Consider the following 23,233-nt stretch of genomic DNA (forward strand, 5'->3'; position numbering starts at 1 on the left):
CAATTTCATTGAAGAGGTAAGTAATGAATGCGAATTCAAGACAAACGCAGAGATTATTAGGTACCCTTTATCGTTTTTTATTTAGATTGATGAACATCCATTAAATTCAAATGATCACCATTGTATAATTCAGGAAAGATCATGAAACTCCCAACATGAAAAAGTATATCAGACCCTAAATCATGGGATAATCTGAATATTTAATACTCAAGATCAGAACGTTATTTCTAAATAAAATATCAAATCTTCAAAACATTCCCACATTATTTCTTCGGACTTGTCGATCTCTCCAAGTCGAATGTTGCAGAGTTCAACAGTTTCAAGGTACAATTTAAGTAGACATGAGATTGCATCGCACACAATATTTAAGAACAAAACGTTATTCCCAAACAAAATATAAAATCTTAAAATCATCCCCATATTACCTGTTTGGACTCTTTTAGTCTCTTCAAGTCGAAGGTCGGAGAGTTAAACAGTTTCAATGTACAACTTAAAGCTCAATCCTATTGCGGTAGCCACGAGATTGCATCGCACACAATATTTAAAACAAAATGATATTGCAAAACTAAATATCAAACCCTAAAATCAACCCCATATTACCTGTTCCGACTCTTTAATCTCTACAAGTCGAAGGTCGGAGAGTTCACGAGTTTCAATGAACAAATTAAAGCTCAACCCTATTGCGGTAGCCACGAGATTGCATCGCACACAATATTTCAGAAGAAAACGTTATTCCCGAACAAAATATCAAATCCTAAAATCATCCCCATATTACTTGTTCGGACTCTTTAGTTTCTTCAAGTCGAAGGTCGGAGAGTTCATGGGTTTCAAGGTACGCCTTTAAACAATCTCGTTGTGGTAGCCATGAGATTGCACCGCACACACGCCCCACCAAAGCATTCAATGACGTCGTGTTGAGGTCATTAAAGCGAGATGTTAACAGCAACTCAACTTGCAGGATATCTTCTGTGTTCAACATGGGAACCGTTGAGCCAAGAACGCTGTCTACAGCAATGCTTCCAAATCTGCAAGAGGAAATGCGCGGTAAGTACAACAAATGTTAACAGTTCTAAACTTACAACAGGCACGGCATAACATGTAAAAAATTATCAGAACTTCCATCTCTTATTAGTTTCCTGAAATGACAAAAGTTATTTGACAAAAAGTCCTGAAAGTCAAAAGTAAGTGGCTCAACAACTAACTCGTATACTATAGAATTTAAGATAATTCTGCACACTGAAGCTTTCTTCTATCAAATCCAAGCACCAGTTGACAAGCACTCACTTGAAGCACCAGTTGACAAGCACTCACTTGAAGCACCAGTTGACAAGCACTCACTTGAAGCACCAGTTGGCAAGTCTGTACCAGGCAGTGGCCAGGCTAGGCTGGTATACGGAGGCCAGTGAGAGGCAGCGCACGATCAGCTGGTCTCGAGGAGCGGCACCACACCGCGCCGCCGCTGCAGCAACTCCTGACATGGGAGCTGACAAGCCCAGCTCGCCTCGAGAACAAACTGCAAACAAAGTGAAGGCATTTATTTCATGATATAATTAGCAATTTAATTGTAACAAGTATAACAAACTGCAAACAAAGTCAAGGCATTTATTTCATGAGATAATTAGCAATTTAATTGTAACAAGTAGAACAAACTGCAAACAAAGTAAAGGCATTTATTTCATGATATAATTAGCAATTTAATTGTAACAAGTAGAACAAACTGCAAACAAAGTAGCGAAATGTGTTTCATGAAATAATTAGCAATATAATTGTACCAAGTATAACACAAGGCTGGTTCTCTGCACTGGCGAAGCTGGAGCGCAGGAGCAAACAAAACCATGTAAGTTGCCAATTGTGGCATAATTTCATCAAAAGTTTCATTCCACCAAGTAAAATCCTTAATTCTGGTTTACAGCAAGTAAATAAGTGTTTAATTCCCAATAGAGAATAGTACCTATACAATTTATTGCAAAAATAGCCATCAAAGTGAAAAGTGAACAATTCTAAAGACTGTGAATTGAACTGCGTTGAAATTATTACCTAGTGTCAACCGATCGAGATATACTAATGCAAAAAAAAAAAAAAAAATCTTCATGCATAGCTAATTACAAAGAACTTTTATTTTCAAACCTTAAACTGAACAAAATAGCTTTCCACAGAAGAAATGCATATCGAGACATTAGAAAACACGGAAATGTTCTAGACAAACCTTTGGCCCTTTCTCCACTGGCATCAAACACTGACTAAATATACCTATAGCCACCAAGAAGGGTTAAATAATCCAATAAATCATTAATTAAGCTAAATTCATGATTAATTAAACAAATAAACCGACCTTGTTGAAGAGCGGTGGCCCAAGATCGTTCTACAACAACGTTTTCATAGAAAGGAATGTCTTTTTCGACCCACTTGGAGAGTGTGAGCATGGAACGCGCCAGGTTCAGCGACAGATCAGACTCGGTATCACAGTTGAAGAAAACCTGTACAATGCATCTTTTAAATTAATTGGTAAGATTGAGTTCATAACACGGAGTGATTCAGAAGCTAGTTAGTGTATGTATCTCTTCGTCTAATCGACTGGTGGTATAAATTAAATGCAAGCATTACATATCGTTATGAGCCCTTGAATGATACGCATAGTCGTGTTTATTAGTTGCTTTCGTTTATAGTGTTTTTTTTTTCTCTCAATCAAACTTATGTGTAACATGCCTTCGAAATTCGAGCCAAACGCTACGCCAATCGCTTCATAAATTAATAATATCACGAATAATAAAGACCTGTTTAGAACAAGCATCGATGACTGTAGTGATCGTGCCGCAACTTGCTTCGATGTAGTCAGTCCCTACGAGCTGTAGGGCGTCCCCGGCTCTGTGAATGAGAGCAAAAGTAAGTTTGGTGCTGGCGGTTTTAGTGCTTCAGAAAAACAATGTAAGCGATAGTAGACAGTTTAATAGTTTGTCGTTCAAGTCCTTCTACACGGAGACAGTATTGATGGCCAATACAATACTAACTTTTCACTACTTCCCATGCTATTGGCTTGGTATAGGCGCTAAGCACGGAAGACGTCAGTAAGCAACCCTTTACATGAGGCCAGTAGCTCGACAATTAGTGGCAGTCACGAGATTTGTAAGTTACACTGGCTGCTACTACTGTCCCCACGTACAAGCACCTTCTAGAGTCGATATCTACAGTAATTAGAGTATTAACTCAATAACCTAATAACATCACTTGGGTGATGAGTCTTTTGTAAACTCTTCGTGTACTCACAGCTACTATATTCCAAGGCAAAAAGGAATATCACTGACGACATATAAATCCGTGTACAAAGAATTCATGAGCAGATTCCATTACGAAAGCCCTAAAAAACAAAAAAATATCTGAATATTGATGTACCGTACTATCATAAAATCATTTGGCAAGAAGCTCAAATGAACCGATGACTGCCTAAAGTCTTACAAAAATTTAGAATATCTAGCACCTTCGCCTTGACAAAACACATGTATTCTCAAGAATACTTTGAAAGAATAAATACCTAGTAATTAAATACATTCGTAACAGCAACATTTATGAGCCATAAGATCTAGAAATTCTGAAGAACATCATGCCATTCTCTGAACCAAGTCTCACTGATGCATAAGCTTGGCTCCCTCTTTCAGCAGAAGAAGCACATGGTTGGGATAATAATGCGCGCTTATGGCTACGGCTGCGGCCTCCTCCAGACAGGAGCTGAGGACGTCGTGCGAGTATTGCTGGCACATCCCAGTCTCCTGATGTGGGCGCAGCAAACGCAGTAAGGCGCTCAAACTCATCCCATAATTGCGCTGCTTGCGCGCCTGCTTCAGAGTCGCCATCTCAAGTCCCGTCACAATATTGGACGAGTCAGCTAGGGGAAAAAAAGCAGCGCGTTATATACATTAAACTTGTTAAACCTAGTAAAATCTAGCATGCTGTAATAAAAAACTTCCTAAAGCAGCGCGTTATATACATTAAACCCGTAAAGCCTAGTAAAATCTAGCAGTGCTGTAATAAAACACTTCCTATAATTGTGAATATTGTTTGTCGGCTTTAAAAGTCACCATATCAAGCCCAACATTTTAGATGAAATAAAATACGATTAGGCTAGGGAGAAATAGAGCGTCCACAATAAACAAACTTTCATCCAGAGTACAAGATAGTGAACCATGAATACACACACAATTTTAATCACAAATTCAGATACACATGCGTAAGGGTACGCACACAGTGAAAGCAGGTTGCCAGCGTGCTGGTTACCAGCTCAGGCTGGCGCCTGAAACCATAGAATACAGAAGCCTATTTGTACAGGTTTTCACTGTGAACACTTACATTATTATCTTATGTTCATTCTTGTGGCAGATTGCCCGCGCGGGCAAACCTGCTTTCACTGTGTACAGTGAAAGGCAGTTAGCTAGGCGTATATTTGTTTACCCATGTTGGCGTTGAACTGCGCGACGAGCCTGGCGTGACGTAGGCAAGTGGGCAGAAGATCGCAGGGCAGGAAAGGCAGGCACCCCGCGCTGGGCAGCTGTTCGTAGTAGGTGGCGCCCATGGGGGAGCCCTCGTGGCACCCACGCACCTGTACACCACAGGAATTGCTAAGAATTACTCATGGAAGTATAGCCGTATTGGCTGCCCGTAGGATTGGTGAAAAAATATAACTCAGTACTTACTGCAGTGACTGAAAGAGAGCGCATTTTCTCGTCGACGAAAACGTGAAGTCACGGACGGACGGACAGACAGACGGACGGACATGGCGAGCACAATAGTGCATTTTTCCATAAATGAGAAAATGCGCTAAGAAGTGGTGAGCCATAGTGGCATCCTACAAAAGTCGAATGCATGTATCACACAGAGCAAGTCATATGCATGTATCACACAGAGCAAGTCATATGCATGTATCATAAGAGCAAGTCATATGCATGTATCACACAGAGCAAGTCATATGCATGTATCACACAGAGCAAGTCATATGCATGTATCAAATCAATATCGTTAATACTGACATCAAGCTCTTTACAGCTGTAACATTATCAATATCGTTAATACTGACATCAAGCTCTTTACAGCTGTAATATGATCAATATCAGGAAGCTCTTTACAGCTGTAACGTTTTTACAATCGTTACTGGTGACGATAATGGTATCGTTAAGCTTTTTTCAGCTGTAATATTATCAATATCGTTAAAGGTGACATCAAAGTAACTCCGTACACTCAAATAACATGCACATTAGGTACAATAAATTATTTCAAATGAAATACCAGAAATTAGNCGTTAAAGGTGACATCAAAGTAACTCTGTACAATCAAATAACATGCACATTAGGTACAATAAATTATTTCAAATGAAATCACAGAAATTAGGCTTCTTACAATGAATAATTAATATAGGACCATTTGCGCATGAGGGACGATTCTATTTAGATAAATTTAGCTCCTTTTTTAGATTTTATAACGTCGATAATAAATTATTAAAAGTAATTTCGCCTATTTAAGTTGACAATAAAATGTAAAGAGTCCATAGAGAGGAACGTATTGCAGAATTTTAAAATTACAATAGAGAAGGCTAACCGCATGCCAACTTGGTTGCTGTGGATGAGTTTAACAGCGCACTGCAGGACTCCCAGCTCCAGGTCAGCGACCTGCTTTGATATGGGCCACGCACTCCCTTGCAGGAGGGTCGTGCCCTCCTGTAAGGGGGCTGCAGACCCCTGTAAGAGGGCAGCAGACCCCTGTAAAGGGTCTGCTGAGCCCCACAGGGGCGACCAGAATGCGGAAGAACTCGACGGCTGCAGGAGCTCACCGCGGTCAAACTCGCTCATTGCCCTGCAAAATATCCCGGATATGAATTATTATTCATTTGAAGGTGAATAGCGTGGGAGAAAAATTAAAAATTGTTCGATAATGAGTTTGTGGCAAAGATGCGCGAACAGCATTGTCATGACTAACTATATCAATATAATTTGTGGAATGGTACATATAGGTATAGATTTAGCAAAATGAAATCCATTATTCATTCCAATCGTTGAGTAAGAGTTTACTGACCAGGCGTAGGCATTCATCAAGAGCTTACTGACCTGGCGTAGGCATCCATCAAGAGTTTACTGACCTGGCGTAGTCATTCATCAAGAGTTTACTGACCTGATGTAGGCATCCATCAAGAGTTTACTGACCTGGCGTAGTCATCCATCAAGAGCTTACTGACCTGATGTAGGCATCCATCAAGAGTTTACTGATCTGGCGTAGTCATTCATCAAGAGTTTACTGACCTGACGTAGGCATTCATCAAGAGTTTACTGACCTGTCATAGGCATTCATCAAGAGTTTACTGACCTGTCATAGGCATTCATCAAGAGTTTACTGACCAGGCGTAGGCATTCATCAAGAGTTTACTGATCTGACATAGGCATTCATCAAGAGTTTACTGACCTGACGTAGCCATCCATCAAGAGTTTACTGACCTAGCATAAGTATTGATGGGAGAGTCAGTGTAGCTGCTGGTCAAGTCTGCTGAGACTTTGCTGCTCTGCCGTGACCACGACTCCAGTAAGTCGTACGCAGTGAAGCGACTGTAGCACTCGCCAATCTAAATATGGTAAATATGATAATATAAAACAGAACAAGCATGAACAATATGCAAGATGAACATAATAACTAGAAGAAGAAAAGCACAAGATTAACATAATAACATTACAGGATATCGAGGACTAACACTATAAAAAAACATTACATATTATAGCCATCATCAAATACTTCACTTGTACATGATGAATATTAAAAATTAAGAAAATAGATCGCGTGAATTACATGTTGTCACAAACAAATTAGACCAGAGGCTAAAAAAACTTAAGGTTTTAAAGGTTTTAAAAAACCGACAGAAATTACCATAACATTCGGAAATGACTATTAAAAAATATATAACTTAGTACTCACTGCAGTGAGTGACGAGAGCGCATTTTCTAGTCGACGAAAAGGTGAAGTCACGGATGGACAGACAGACGGACGGACAGACATGGCGAGCACAATAGAGCATTTTTTCAATAAATGAGAAAATGCGCTAAAAATCAAGAGAAGCAGCTTAGTGCGGTGATATGCACCTGCTCAAAGAATATGCACCTGCATCATGCACCTGCATCAATATGCACCTGCATCAATATGCACCTACATCATGCACCTGCATCAATATTAACCTGCTCAAAGATGAACTCCTTAAGGCTGATGTCGAGACTCGCGAACACAGGCGAGCTCAGGAGATCGTAGTTGGCCCAGCAGTAGGCGAAGGTGGCGGGCGGGGGCCCCGTGGCGGTTGTGTCATGGGGGCCCAACGCGGGGCAGTGAACAGGGAGCCCCATGAGGTACTGGTGCAGGCTCACTAGTGCCGCCTCGTGTCTGCACACCAGAGGATATATTGTAGAAACAAACACTACTAGTGTCCTATTAGAAGCGCTAGTGTACAACACCATCATGCAGACCCATTAGTGCCGCCTTGTGTCTGTACACCAGAGGATGNCTCCTTAAGGCTGATGTCGAGACTCGCGAACACAGGCGAGCTCAGGAGATCGTAGTTGGCCCAGCAGTAGGCGAAGGTGGCGGGCGGGGGCCCCGCAGCGGTTGTGTCGTGGGGGCCCAACGCGGGGCAGTGAACAGGGAGCCCCATGAGGTACTGGTGAAGGGCCACTAGTGCCGCCTCGTGTCTGTAAACCAGGAAAGAATTGTAGAAACAACCACTACTAGTGTTCTACTAGTGTCCTATTAGAAGCGCTAGTGTACAGTACCATGGTGCAGACCCATTACAGCGGCCTCGTGTCTGTATACCAGAAGATGAATTGTATGAGAGCGCTATTAATGTCGTGCGTCTTAGATAAGACTAAAGCACTAGGGCCCAGCAACATACAAAAGACCAGCACCGGCGCCTAAACACAAGAAGCCGTGCCATCAAAAATAGTTACGTAACTCTGTCAGTCAATCACTGATGGCTTTTCCAGCTAAACCCGCCTATCACAGACGAGATATAACCCGCTATGTGTAATTAGGCAACTACGTGTCCTTTAAGCGAGTTTCAGTACCAAGGCACCCGGAACAACTAATCTTAATACTTAAAACTACTAAATTATCGCTTAAACTATCGATTAATTACATCAGTGTCAAGGAACCAGGCGCTTATTTGGAGCAGGTCGTCACCTGCCCCAGCACCACGTCACCTGCTCCAGCAGCACGTCACCTGTCGTCAGCAGCACAGGCAGCAGCATAGAGCCATGTCAGGACGAGGTGAGGGTAGCGCTGCAGACACCAGCGCTGCACGCCCAGCACAGCAGCGGGGCACCGCACGGCGATGAGGGCGCGCGCGCAGACAACCGCGACGCGCGTCACTTCAGTCGCGTCCGCGTCTACGGCCTGCACATACACACAGCGTTACTTCATTGTCACATGGAGCGTTATTAAGCAAACAAACGTGGAGCGTTATTAAACAAACAAACGTGGAGCGTTATTAAGCAAACAAACGTGGAGCGTTATTAAGCAAACAAACGTGGAGCGTTATTAAGCAAACAAACGTGGAGCGTTATTAAGCAAACAAACGTGGAGCGTTATTAAGCAAACAAACGTGGAGCGTTATTAAGCAAACAAACGTGGAGCGTTATTAAGCAAACAAACGTGGAGCGTTATTAAGCAAACAAACGTGGAGCGTTATTAAGCAAACAAACGTGGAGCGTTATTAAGCAAACAAACGTGAAGCGTTATTAAGCAAACAAACGTGGAGCGTTATTAAGCAAACAAACGTGGAGCGTTATTAAGCAAACAAACGTGGAGCGTTATTAAGCAAACAAACGTGGAGCGTTATTAAGCAAACAAACGTGGAGCGTTATTAAGCAAACAAACGTGGAGCGTTATTAAGCAAACAAACGTGGAGCGTTATTAAGCAAACAAACGTGGAGCGTTATTAAGCAAACAAACGTGAAGCGTTATTAAGCAAACAAACGTGGAACGTTATTAAGGTCACGGTATGGAGCGTAAGTAAGGCTACGCCATGGAGCGTTATTAAGGCTACGACATCGAGCGTTATTAGGGCTACAACATGGAGTGTAAGTAAGGCTACAACAAGGAGCGTTTTAAGGCTACGACATGGAGCGTAAATAAGGCCACCACATGAAGCATAATTATGGACAAATGGACAGTAACAATGTCTAGAAACATATACATCTTTGTTATGCTCAGACACGAAACGTCGTTCAGGCCAGTGAGGCCACAGGCACGGAATACCGGTATTATTAAAAATATAACCATGGATCAATATGATTGCCACAGACATGGAGCGTCTAGTCACAGGCATACAAGAGTTCGCAAGTCTGTCAGTCAATCACTGAAGAGTTTATAAGATAGAACACCCACAAATCACAGAGGAGAAATCGGCCGCTACGTGTACTTAGGCTTCAGCCAGTACTAAGGCCGCTATGAGTACCTAAGCTACTTCTAATAGCGCCGCTCCTGAACTGCAAATAACATCATAAAAGAGCAAATAACATCATAAAAGTGTAAATAATATCCTAAAAGCTTACGAGGTTGGCAAGAAGAGCTAAGGCGTGGCGTAGACTCTCGTAGGGCATACCGCCCCCCAAGGCGACCTGCGAGGCAGCGAGACGCACTCGAGACAGCCCCTCGTGACATGTCTCGCGGTTATTGCTGAAGAACGTGCGAGTTGCCTGCGCAATGTAGAAGAAATTACTTGCGTATCGTCCTTTTAGAATTTGGAATGGTTTTTTATGGTTGGTTTTTACCTAAGGTTGAATGGTTGGTTTTTACCTGAGGAATGGTTTGGGATACTTTTATATAAGGAATTTAGCTAGTAGCTACGGTCTGAAAAACTTTTATACAAGGAGACTATAGGTACGTATGGTTTGGGATGCTTTTATATAAGGAATCTAGCTACGGTCTGAAAAACAGTTTTATAAGAACTATACACATGGTTTGGGATACTTTCATATGAGGAATATGGCTGCGGTTTGAAGAATTTTTATACAATGACTATACCTATGGTCTGGAATATTTTTACAAGAAGAATATACCTGCAATTTTCGACACTTTCATCCTCACACGCGTCACTTATGGAGTTGTTATAATGGCTTGATCGAGTGTCGATGGAGGCTGACAAATTTTCACTTTAAAATTTAACTTTATGGGTATGAATCGTAAATCGATTCACGAACAGACAAAAATATGTAAGCAAGGGAGTTTGACGAAGATAATATTTTAGCTCTGAAGTGAAAACTCAGGAGAAATTTTTAAAGCTTTCAAATTATTGCTTAGTTTGAGCGTGTGTTTCCCACGAACATTTCTCTCGAAATGGACGATTAGGGCCAACTTCTCATTTATTAACGCTCTTATTAATTTAATTAAAGATATAACTCAATGAGTAAACAATCACGTAATTCATAGGGAAGGGGAATAATTTTAAAATAACTTCAGTTTCTGTATTGTATCTTGAAGAAGATATTCATATGAACAGCAATTCAAGTTGATGGTAGTAGTTAGTAAAAAAAAGAATAATTGTTAATGGGAAATTTTTCTCTGCCTTGAAGGTTTAATTGTAAATAATATTTTAACAAAAATATTTGAATCAAGTCAAATTTTTAAGAACCTGTCAACTTAGAAGGATTTGTAGTTTCCGTGAGAAATAATGTATAATTTAACCAAAATACTTGAACCGAGTCAACATTACGAGCTTTACATATAAAATAATTTATATTATATAAACCAAAACGCTTGAATTACGTTAATATCACGAGCCTCTAAACTTAGATTAGCAGCTTTCATAAAAAATACTTTATATTGAAACCAAAACGCTTGAACTACGTTAACATTACGAGCCTCTCAACTTAGATCAGCAGCTTTACATATAAAATACTTTATATTGAAACTAAAATGTTTGAACTACGTTAACATTATGAGCCTTTCAAGTCAGAAGGAAATTCATATGAAGCAAACATATGGTAAAGACGCACCATCCTCACTGAGACGATCCCGCCAATCAGGATTGGAACTGCAGGTCCGCATGAGCTGCTGAAGACGCTTGTGGGTTGCCACTGTAATTGAGGAGAGAATAATGGTAATAACATGAATATATAATGATCATCTTGTGGATTAATTGTGATAAATGCAGATCTCATGAGAAGATATCAAGATATGTTGGTTTCAGAATTTATATTACTGAAATTCTATTATATTAATTATTGGAAGAAAAAAGGCTAAAAAATATTTAAAAGCGGGGCCGCACCTATTCGAATTAGACCCACCTCCATATTAAATCGTTTCATAATTACAATAAAAACGCCATATTGATTATGGTTCCTGATTGGGTCAAAGGTCATCAACAAATGTGCAAACTCATCAATGACGAATTTTTGTTCAATTTCCAATTGCACAATAACTATGGCATATCCGTTTTTGAAACACTTATATGTTTGAGTCTTTTCGGACTGCCAAAGAAAAATACCTATACCAACATAACATTCGGGACGATTATAACGTACAATTCTGCGGTCGGGAAAAGGTTAAATAACAAAATTCCTACCGCTTTTTTGTCACCTTTCATGGGTTACACAGGAAAATTTCCAAAGCTTTTTTGTCACCTTTCAAGGGTTCCACAGGAAAATTTCCAAAGCTTTTTTGTCACCTTTCAAGGGTTCCACAGGAAAATTTCCAAAGCTTTTTTGTCACCTTTCAAGATGAGGAAGAGAGCCTCGGGTTTGCCTAGAGAAGTTTCAAGTTTGAAGGTTAAATAGCAAAATTCCCACCGCTTTTTTGTCACCTTTCAAGATGAGGAAGAGAGCCTCGGGCTTGCCTAAAGAAGTTTTAAGTTTGTTCGCCACGCAGTGCTGTGCAGCGACCCACATCAGCCACCGCCACAGCATCTTCTTGTTCCGCATGCAGAGGTCNATTCGGGAAGAGATTCGCGAAATTTATAAACTGATAGTACATATTTAAGTTCTTACATTGTAATCTTTTGGTAAGTTATAATAAGCCGCTATCAAGCAAGAGATTCGCGAAAGATTAATTTATTTTAACATCTTTTGAATGGCTGCGATGAAGTGAAGCCCCGGTAGGTGAAGCGCGAGGTAGCGATGGATTATTTTATGGTAATAGGTAAATAGGTAATATTTATTTTTTATTTTTATACACTGAAGAAATCTTGAGGAGATTCATAAAGTTTACAATAACGAAGTACATTGAGAATGCATTGTACTGACTAGTTAAATTAAAACTTGTTATCACGCAGCACTATTAGTAATTATATATTTTTGAGATCTTCAATTAAGCAAGTAAATAAAAATTTAGTGGAATTATGAAATAAACGCTCCACATGAAAAACTTTCAATACATTTGTAAGACGACAATCATTTGAAGCGCAGCAATCAACTCTTTCTTTCAGAAAGATTTTCATCCGAAGTAGAACAGGAATTATATATATACGTACAGTTCCATGCTGGATACTATAAATATACATACAGGAAATATATATACTTGTCTCTTATACACATCTAGATGTGTATAAGAGACAGGCACTGGAGTGGCCCAGCATTGTGAGACTCAGGGCTGCTACTTCCTCTAGCCAGGGCGCCGCTGTCTGGGTACATTCATTGATAATAATACGGTGGATATGGGTACATTCATTCGTTTATTCATTCATAATAATACGGTGGATATGGGTACATTCATTCGTTTATTCATTCATAATAATACGGTGGATATGGGTACATTCATTCGTTTATTCATTCATAATAATACGGTGGATATGGGTACATTCATTCGTTTATTCATTCATAATAATACGGTGGATATGGGTACATTCATTCGTTTATTCATTCATAATAATACGGTGGATATGGGTACATTCATTCGTTTATTCATTCATAATAATACGGTGGATATGGGTACATTCATTCGTTTATTCATTCATAATAATACGGTGGATATGGGTACATTCATTCGTTTATTCATTCATAATAATACGGTGGATATGGGTACATTCATTCGTTTATTCATTCATAATAATACGGTGGATATGGGTACATTCATTCGTTTATTCATTCATAATAATACGGTGGATATGGGTACATTCATTCGTTTATTCATTCATAATAATACGGTGGATATGGGTACATTCATTCGTTTATTCATTCATAATAATACGGTGGATATGGGTACATTCATTCGTTTATTCATTCATAATAATACGGTGGATATGGGTACATTCATTCGTTTATTCATTCATAATAATACGGTGGATATGGGTACATTCATTCGTTTATTCATTCATAATAATACGGTGGATATGGGTACATTCATTCGTTTATTCATTCATAATAATACGGTGGATATGGGTACATTCATTCGTTTATTCATTCATAATAATACGGTGGATATGGGTACATTCATTCGTTTATTCATTCATAATAATACGGTGGATATGGGTACATTCATTCGTTTATTCATTCATAATAATACGGTGGATATGGGTACATTCATTNAAGTTATTATAGAACTTCACTGTGAAGAAGTTATTATAGAACTTCACTGCGAAGAAGTTATTATAGAACTTCACTGTGAAGAAGTTATTATAGAACTTCAAAGTGAAGTAGTTATTATAGAACTTCAAAGTGAAGAAGTTATTATAGAACTTCACTGTGAAGAAGTTATTATAGAACTTCACTTCAGACAAGTTATTTAATCATTTATAATTTTTAATCCTTGCACAACTTTAACAACATGATTAAATTCACTAATAAAATTTTTATTCCGCAAAGTAATTTATTTAGTTGTAATTACCGTTTGCTGCACAGCTTAAACGTACCAATTAAATTGATTAATAGAACAATATTATGAAAAAGTTATACATTTGTTCTTCAGTGATTTTCGATAACCTACAATATTGACAAAGATAAGAAAATAGTTCATCTGTTACGATAGAAGTCATAGAGAAACTTCGAATATATCGAGTGACACTTGCTTTAATCACTAAACAAATTAATGGGTATATAAAGTTAAAGGAACAAATTGGATAATTTTCTTATCGTTTTTAATTTTGCAATGATGATTCATTATTAATAAATCCTATATTATCATTCTACATGCTATATCATATCATGTTACATTATTCTAAAGTACAATTTTATTGTTAAGGAAAAATGTTAATTCATTATTTATAAATTCTATATTATCATTCTATATCCTATCGTGTTACATTATTCTAAAGTATAATTTTATTTTTAAGGAGAAAGTCTCGCGGTTATTGCTGAAGAACGTGCGAGTTGCCTGCGCAGTGTAAAAGAAATTAATCGTGTATCGTCCTTTCAGAATTTGGAAGGTTTTTACCTAAGGAATGGTTTGGGATACTACTTTTGTAAAAGGAATGTAGCTACGGTTTGAAAATCTTTTATACAATAACTATACCTATGGTTTGGAATATTTTTACAAGAAGAATATACCTGAAACTTAAAACGCTTTCACCCTGACACGCTTCACTTATGAAGTTGTTACAATAGCTTGATCGAGTGTCGATGGAGGTTGACAAATTTTCACTTATAGAAATTGATTTTATGGGCTTGACTCGCAAATCAATTTAAGAAAAGTTAAAAATATGAATTGATAACTAGGAAGAAATTTTTAAAATTTTCAAATTCTTGCTTAGTTCCAGCGTGTGCATCCACTTTTCTTGAATCCGACGACGATTCTTGCAACTTCTTGTTTTTTAACGCTCGTATTAATTTAATTAAAGATATACCTCATTGAGTATACATTGACTCACCTTACAAACAGGCACTGAGTAGGTCACACAGCCGTCACAGATGATGAGTAAGTTCTTCTCGAGAGCACTCAGGAACTCCATGAGTAAGAACACGCACGGCAAGGCACAAGACTCAGATCCCTCTGTATTGCCTCCTGCAGAAGTTATTCACTTAAATTTTTAAAAAGTTTAAATCGTATTTCTCACGTAATTCATAGGGAAGGGGAATAATTTTAAAATAACTTCTGTTTCTGTATTGTATCGTGAAGAAGATATCCACAAGAACAACAATTCAAGTTGATGGTTGTAATAAATTAAGTTACTAAATTATCCATGGGCAATTCTTCTATGCTTTGAAGGCTTAATAGTACACAATATTTTAATCAAAATACTTGAACTAAGTCAAATTTTTATGAACCTGTCAACTTTGAAGGATTTGTATTTTCCGTGAGAAATAATGTATATTAACTAAAATACTTGAACCGAGTCAACATTACGAGCCTCTCAACTTAGATTAGCAGCTTTACATTTAAAATAATTTATATTGGAACCAAAACGCTTGAAGTATGTTAAACATTGATTTTGGTTTCTGATTGCGTCAAATGTCATCAACAAATGTGCAAACTCATCAATGACGAATTTTTGTTCAATTTCCAATTGCACAATAACCAAGGCAGATCGTTTTTAAAACACTTACATGTTTAAGTCTTTTCGGACTGCCTAAAACAAATATACCAACCTAACATTCGAGACGATTATAACGTGAAATTCTGCAGTCGGGAAAAGGTTAAAATAGCGAAATTCCCACCGCTTTTTTGTCACCTTTCAAGATGAGGAAGAGAGCCTCGGGCTTGCCTAGAGAAGTTTTAAGTTTAAATGTTAAATAGTAAAATTCCCAGCGCTCTTTTTTGTTACCTTTCAAGATGAGGAAGAGAGCCTCGGGCTTGCCTAGAGAAGTTTTAAGTTTGAAGGTTAAATAGCAAAATTCCCAGCGCTTTTTTGTCACCTTTCAAGATGAGGAAGAGTGCCTCGGGCTTGCCTATAGAAGTTTTAAGTTTGAAGGCTAAATAACAAAATTCCCAGCGCTTTTTAGTCACCTTTCAATTTGAGGAAGAGAGCCTCGGGTTTGCCGAGAGAAGTTTTAAGTTTAAAGGTTAAATAGCAAAATTCCCACCGCTTTTTTGTCACCTTTCGAGGGTTCCACAGGAAAATTTCTAAAGCTTTTTTGTCACCTTTCAAGATGAGGAAAAGAGCCTCGGGTTTGCCGAGAGAAGTTTTAAGTTTGTTCGCCACGCAGTGCTGTGCAGCAACCCACATCAGCCAGCGCCACAGCATCTTCTTGTTCCGCATGCAGAGGTCGGCGAGCAGCGCGGGACTTAGCGCTGATACCTCATCAGTTTTGAGAGATTCTTTAACCAAGGAACTCGTCTTGTTATTGTTATCTTCTTGTACCAAAGGATTCAACTTATTATTGTTATCTTCTTGTATCGAAGGATTTGTCTTATTATTATCTTCTTGTACCAAAACATTCGTCTTGTTATTGATATCTTCGAGTTCTTGGCTAACAAGTTCCCGGTTATTCGCTTCACATGCTGATTCTTGACCATCAGCAGCTCCCTCTTCCTCGCTCTCACTCTGCGACCGAGAGCTTTTTCCCACCTCGGAATCATTGTTTTCTTCCAAGTTTGTTTGTGATACGGCAACGTCTTCAAGATAATGTTGCTGCTTCGTAACAAGCTGCGCTTCAGGCTCAACACTTGCAACATTGGTAACGTTTTCCGGTTGCATGGGCGCCTTCAGGACATCTTTACAGATGGGATTATCGTCGTCGATAGACCCAGCTTTGTGCTTCATTCTGTGAGTCAGCATGGCTGTAAGCTCCAGCCAGTCTAAGGTGCCGCCACTATTAAAAGAAACGGAAATTACAAATGTTTGTACTCATGTCATTCCAAAATCTCTATTTTTAGCGTTGCAATACCTTAATTTTGCTTAGCAATGAGAAGCACTCAGTGATCTTCAACAACACCTGCAGTAAATAACAACTGCCTAGCTATACTAATATTAAAATAAACAAAACTAAAGATGATAAATAACCGTAGGAGGGATAGATATGGTATTTTATCTTCAATTAAAATGCAGTCGCGATTTACTATCTAAGGAAAGATAAACTAATAACCTATTTCCTCATATTAACCTTTAGTGGACGACAGACAGCACATGGAAAAGATATACAAGATGAGTACTGACGCGTTACTGGAAACTAGTTTAAAAATAACACTTCAAAAACGATACTAAAACCGTCGCGTCACTAGACACAAAATCCAAATGAATAATTAAAAAAAACAATACTGAAACCGTCGCGTTACTAGACACAAAATACAAATGAATAATTAAAAATGCAATACTGAAACTGACGCATTACCAGACACAAAATACAAATGAATAATTAAAAAGCAATATTGAAACAGATGCATTACTAGACACAAAACACAAATGAATAATTAAAAAAGCAATATTGAAACTGTCGCGTTACTAGACACAAAACACCAATGAATAATTAAAAGAACAATATTGAAACTGACGCATTACTGGAAGCGTCGAGCGCAAAAGTTGCCAGTTGGTGGAAGCTTGCGGAGGACAAGAGGCTGGAGCAGTTCATGGAGAGCTGGTAGTGCCTCTGCAGCTGCTGCATCAGGCCGGATATTGGGAGGGCTGCTTCGTCGTCGCCGGTCGTCTGGAGGGTGAGGAAAGACGTTAAATTTGTTAATACGTGTGAAGTCTCTTCTCTTGTGAACATTATTATGCAAATAGTCTTGTTAATTATGTAAATATTATTATGCATGAGGCCGGATATTGGGAGGGCTTTTTCGTCGTCGCCGGTCGTCTGAAGGGTGAGGAAAGAGGTTAAATTTGTCAGTACGTGTGAAGTCTATTCTCGTGTAAACATTATTATGCAAATAGTCGTATTAATTATGTAAATAGTATTAATTATGTAAATAGTCTCATTATGCAAATAGTGTCGTTATGTAAATAGTTTGCTATTTTGTGGAGAGTCTGTCATTAAGTTAATAGTCTTATTATGTAAAGAGTAAAAATTAATGCAATGTTTTCTGTTTCATGAGACTGAATATTGGGACATCTTGCCGTGAGTGGTTATCTGAAGTGTGAGTAAAAGCGTAAAACTTGTCTGGTCACAAGCAAATAGTTTGCTATTATGTTAGCAAATAGTATGTATTATGTACATTCGTTTATTCATTCATAATAATACGGTGGATATGGGTACATTCATTCATTTATTCATTCATAATAATACGGTGGATATGGGTACATTCATTCATTTATTCATTCATAATAATACGGTGGATACTCCATTATTGAAGAAAAAAAACCCACATGGTTACATTGAAAAACATTTAAGAAGAGAATTAAAAGCTCACTAATTTCATACCGATGTCTGGGTTACAGTGATGAACAGTTAAGAAAATAATTACAAACGCATTTTAGTTTAAAAAGTTAAAATTCGTTTCAGCACTTATTTTATACCGCTGTCTGGTTTACAGTGAAAAAAAGACAGGGAAAAAAATAAGAAACCCATTCTACAATTAAATATGTACCAGATTTTCTTGATATGCAGCCTGTTCAACTATCAACGTTAGGCATCAAATAACTGGAACAGCATTTGTAAGGATTTTTTTTTTTCGGAATGTTCATATTCATTCTTCTGAACTAGCAAGTTTTGAACAATTTTCGTACAACACAGTTGCTCTAACACCGTCCAATTGCGGTTTTGCCTGTAAAATTTTCATTGGTTGTCTCGAAATTCAATCAAGAAGCCAATTGATGTAATGGTTGATGATGTATTACAATTAAATTGATGTAATACAATTAAAATACACAGCAAATATAACCATAGGAGGGATGTCAAACTGGCACAACCAAAAACGCACATAAACGACGATCACATCGTGGCTGCTTGCCATTTTTCTCCCGCAGTAATTTGACTAGCAATAGAAATTGCTCTCTTTTCTATTGTGAGTGCAAATACCGACAAGACTCCACACTTGCACGCAGAAAAAAATATAACTCAGTACTCACTACAGTGAGTGACAGAGAGCGCATTTTCTCGTCGACGAAAACTTGAGGTCACGGACAGACGGACGGACAGACGGACAGACATGACGAGCACAATGTAGCACCTTTTTTCCATAAATGAGAAAATGCGCTACAAATTAAGTTATAAACTTTTACTCTTAAATTATTATTTATTATTAATTATTTGCCCTCAGAAAAAATTATATTATTTCAGAATGACCCACAGAAGGGCAAAAAATTGTTCACTATTTGGTCAGGTCTCCCACAAATTTTTATGAGTGCGTACTTGAGAAGGAGCGACGGCTCGCACGAGACTCGCGAGACACTTGGCTGCGCTCGCAGTGAGTTCCGACGAGAGACGAGTCTCGCGGTTGAGCAGCTTGACGAGACCAGACATGAGCGGCTGTAATGCAGCAGCTGCAGCAGTTGTACTGCAGCTGCTGCTCACCGTGTCCCGGCAGACGTCCGTGCACCACAACAGCAGCAGGTGTAGTGTCGCATCAGAGCAGCGCGAACCCTGAGCAACGTCTCACATTTTCAACATTCTAACATAAGAAAACTTGGGAATTAACATTCTAATATAACAAAACTTAGGAATTAACATTGTAAATAACAAAACTTAGGAATTAACATTCTAACATAACAAAACTTGGGAACTGTTGAAAAAACGTGAGCACTTTCTGACGAAATAATGAGAACATTCATTTCCTTTACGATATCTAAATATATTTATCATTCAGTTTGCTTAAATTGCAAGTTTGTCAATAATTTAATCGCAATCGCGCTATCAAATTAACCGTAACTACGTATTATAAATTAAATACCTTATCTTTTATTGAAGATATTGTGCATTCACTTTGCTTTTAAATTTTTGTTGAAGTTGCAATTTAAGCAAACTAATGATCCAAGTGCCTTAAATTCATTTTGAACTTCACACAATATCTGAGAATTCCAGAGATCCCCTTAGCATCGCCGCTGTTCTGTTATCTTCCAGAATTTATCAACTGATAGTACATATTTAAATTTTTACATTGTAATCTTTTAGTAGGTTTCCTTTGGTAAGTTTTAATAAACCTCAAACAAGATATTCGCGAAAGATTGGTTTGTTTTGGTGAAGCGCGAGGTAGCGATGGATCATTTTATTGTGACATTTTCTGACGAAATTGTGAAGAGATTCATGATTTTTACGATAACGTACATTTTACGATAAGTACATTGAGAATGCTTGGCACTGACTAGTTTAAATAAAATTTGTAATCGCGCAGCATTATTAGTAAATAGTAATTTTCAATGATTAAGTAATATTATATTATTGAGAGATTAATAGTCTTCAATTAAGAAAGTAAATGAAAATTTAGCTTAACTATGAAATAAACGCTCCATATCAAAAATTTTCTTTACATTTGTAAGACAACAATCATTTGAAGCGCAGCAGTCAACTCTTTCTTACAGGAAGATTTCTACCCTAAGCAGAACTGGAAATAAATATATACTGTTCATGCTAGATACATAGAATCCAGTTATTGGTCTTCTATCCTGAACCATGCGGAAAAAGGCAATGACCTATAAATTCCTAAATAATTTCCATTACTGTATATCCTGAACCATGCAGAAAAAGGCAATGACCTAGAAATTCAAAAACATAATTCCACAAAAGTTCGCCTGATCTTATAGAAAACGTTTCAGAACCAATCAACAACCTCAATTCGAAAATGGAGCTTGACTCTGAAATTTTTATAAGAAATACTTTTTTTCTAAATATTTCTTATATATCTCACTTTTTTTATAAAAAATATAAGGTTTTGTGGAATTACATTAGCTTGCATATTTTTTGTGATTCAAGCAATCAAGTGACATGAATACATACCTAGCAACAAAATTGTGCTTAGAAATCAACTTACCAAATCAAATAACTCAACGATGGTACGGATAACAATGGACAAGTTATTTGAAGTGGAAGAAACTCCAAATGCAGGAACAGAGGAAGCAAAACTAGGCATTCGATTTCTTCCACTGGGATCCTTTCTCCCAACATCCACATCGGAACCATTAGTGTCTGTGAGAGGATGAGAATTCGGGGATGAATTCTGGCGATTGAAATTTTCATCCTTGGCGATGGATGAAGGGACGAAAGATTGCACGTCAAGTGAGTGTGAAGGGATAAAAGATGAAACTGAAGCTGGGATGAATTCTCTTGTGGCAGGTTCAAAGGACGGGGGATTGGACGCTGGGTTGAAGGGTTGGAATGAAGGGAATGGTTGAGACGGACGGCGTGAGTCAACCAGTAAACTGCTTGAGCCCACGAAATTGTGGTGTGCAGAGCAGTGCGTGTACAGAAGGCGGATGAGACCTTCGTGGATCTGCAACACGAAGGAATAAAAATCTAATAACAATACCTCATTTCTATGCTATGTTCAACTGTTAGCTTTTCACAATGAAGACTAAAAGGACCAATGCTACGACAGTGATTTGTAAGCTTTAACACAAAATTAGCAGACATCTTTCACAGATTTTGGTTCCTGTCTATATTTTGTTAGATTAAAGATCAATAGACGCACCAAATTTACATAACTTTGGTAGATTAAAAATAAATAGACTCACCAAATTTACATAATTTTGATGGATTAAAAATCAATAGACGCATCAGATTTACATAACTTCTGTGGATTAAAAATCAATGGACGCACCAAGTTTACATAACTTCTGTGGATTATATGTGGATTTTTAATCTTGCACAACTGTAAAAACATAATTAAATTTATTAATAAAACTTGGTATAAAGTAAAGTTTTACTTTTTAAAGTAAAACTTGGTATAAGATACACCAAATTTAAATTGAAAGAAATTAAAAATCAATAGATGCAGCAATTTAAATTGATAGAATATAAAAATCAATAGATGCAGCAAATTTAAATTGAAAGAAATAAAAAATCAATAGATGCAGCAATTTAAATTGATAGAATATAAAAATCAATAGATGCAGCAAATTTAAATTGAAAGAATATAAAAATCAATAGATGCAGCAAATTTAAATTGAAAGAATATAAAAATCAATAGATGCAGCAAATTTACTGTGGATTAAAAATCAATAGATGCAGCAAATTTAAATTGAAAGAAATTAAAAATCAATAGATGCAGCAAATTTACTGTGGATTAAAAATCAATAGAAGCAGCAAATTTACATTGAAAGAAATTAAAAATCAATAGATGCAGCAAATTTACATTGAAAGAAATTAAAAATCAATAGATGCAGCAAATTTACATTGAAATAATTAAGTTCATGTCCCTTGCCTTAGCATGACGGGAAGTCAGCGTAGCGTCCGAGGCAGTGATTTAAATTGAAAGAAATTAAAAATCAATAGATGCAGCAAATTTACTGTGGATTAAAAATCAATAGATGCAGCAAATTTAAATTGAAAGAATTAAAGACGGGTCCAGCGCCCACATGCTGATCATTGAGTTACGCACCTTGCACAGCTGTAATTATTTCATGCAAATAAATAATAATAAATAATAATAAATAATAGAACTTCACTGTTATTAAAGTTAGGCAAAGTATTTATATAAGGCAAAGTATAAGTATATGCGAAGTTATTATAGAACTTCACTGTTACGCACCTTGCACAGCTGTAATTATTTCATGCAAATTAATAATAATAAATAATAATAACAATAAATAATAGATCTTCACTGTTATTAAAGTTAGGCAAAGTATTTATATAAGGTGAAGTATAAGTATAGGCGAAGTTATTATAGAGCTTCACTGTGAAGAAGTTATTATAGAACTTCACTGTGAAGAAGTTATTATAGAACTTCACTGTGGCGAAGTTATTACAGAACTTCACTGTGGCGAAGTTATTATAGAACTTCACTGTGAAGAAGTTATTATAGAACTTCACTGTGAAGAAGTTATTATAGAACTTCATTTCAGCCAAGTTATTTAATCATTTATAATTTGTAATCCCTGCACAACTGTAACAAGATAATTAAATTTACTAATAAAACTTGTTATAAAGTAAAGTTTTACTTTTTAAAGTAAAAATTAGTATAAAGTAATTTATTCTTTTGTAATTACTGCTCTTTGCACAGCTTAAACGTCCCAATTAAATTAATAGAAAAACATTCTGAAAATGGTATATATTTGTTCTTTCGAAATTTTTGATATCCTACAATATTGACATAGATAAGAAAATAGCTCATCTGTTACAATAGAACTTGTAAAGAAACTTCGAATATACCGAGTGACACTTGCCTTAATCACTAAACAAATTAATGGGTATTTAAAGTCAAAGGAACAAACTGGATAATTTTTTTTAGCGTTTTTAATCTCGCAGTGACGATTCATTATTAA

The 23,233-nt window shown here is 37.2% G+C and overlaps 1 protein-coding gene across 1 annotated transcript in view; it reads right to left on the reverse strand.

The window, feature by feature from the left end:
* LOC108668563 (serine/threonine-protein kinase SMG1) overlaps nt 1–19,280 on the reverse strand; it is a 35,856-nt gene extending 16,576 nt beyond the window's left edge. The window contains exons 1-18 of the mRNA XM_047883423.1: nt 19,170–19,280; nt 17,374–17,525; nt 16,127–16,694; nt 11,816–11,918; nt 10,993–11,090; nt 9,567–9,710; nt 8,234–8,406; nt 7,526–7,706; nt 7,203–7,220; nt 6,474–6,598; nt 5,584–5,838; nt 5,062–5,116; nt 4,444–4,591; nt 3,625–3,880; nt 2,775–2,865; nt 2,333–2,477; nt 1,339–1,513; nt 776–1,025 (exon numbers count right to left, since the gene is read on the reverse strand). Coding sequence (XP_047739379.1) covers nt 776–1,025; nt 1,339–1,513; nt 2,333–2,477; nt 2,775–2,865; nt 3,625–3,880; nt 4,444–4,591; nt 5,062–5,116; nt 5,584–5,838; nt 6,474–6,598; nt 7,203–7,220; nt 7,526–7,706; nt 8,234–8,406; nt 9,567–9,710; nt 10,993–11,090; nt 11,816–11,918; nt 16,127–16,694; nt 17,374–17,525; nt 19,170–19,280 — 3,048 coding nt within the window. The remainder of the gene's footprint in view (nt 1–775; nt 1,026–1,338; nt 1,514–2,332; nt 2,478–2,774; nt 2,866–3,624; nt 3,881–4,443; nt 4,592–5,061; nt 5,117–5,583; nt 5,839–6,473; nt 6,599–7,202; nt 7,221–7,525; nt 7,707–8,233; nt 8,407–9,566; nt 9,711–10,992; nt 11,091–11,815; nt 11,919–16,126; nt 16,695–17,373; nt 17,526–19,169) is intronic.
* Nucleotides 19,281–23,233: the final 3,953 nt, after the last annotated feature.

Source organism: Hyalella azteca, unplaced genomic scaffold (assembly GCF_000764305.2).
Source record: "Hyalella azteca isolate HAZT.00-mixed unplaced genomic scaffold, Hazt_2.0.2 contig12852, whole genome shotgun sequence".
Lineage (NCBI taxonomy): Eukaryota > Metazoa > Arthropoda > Malacostraca > Amphipoda > Hyalellidae > Hyalella > Hyalella azteca.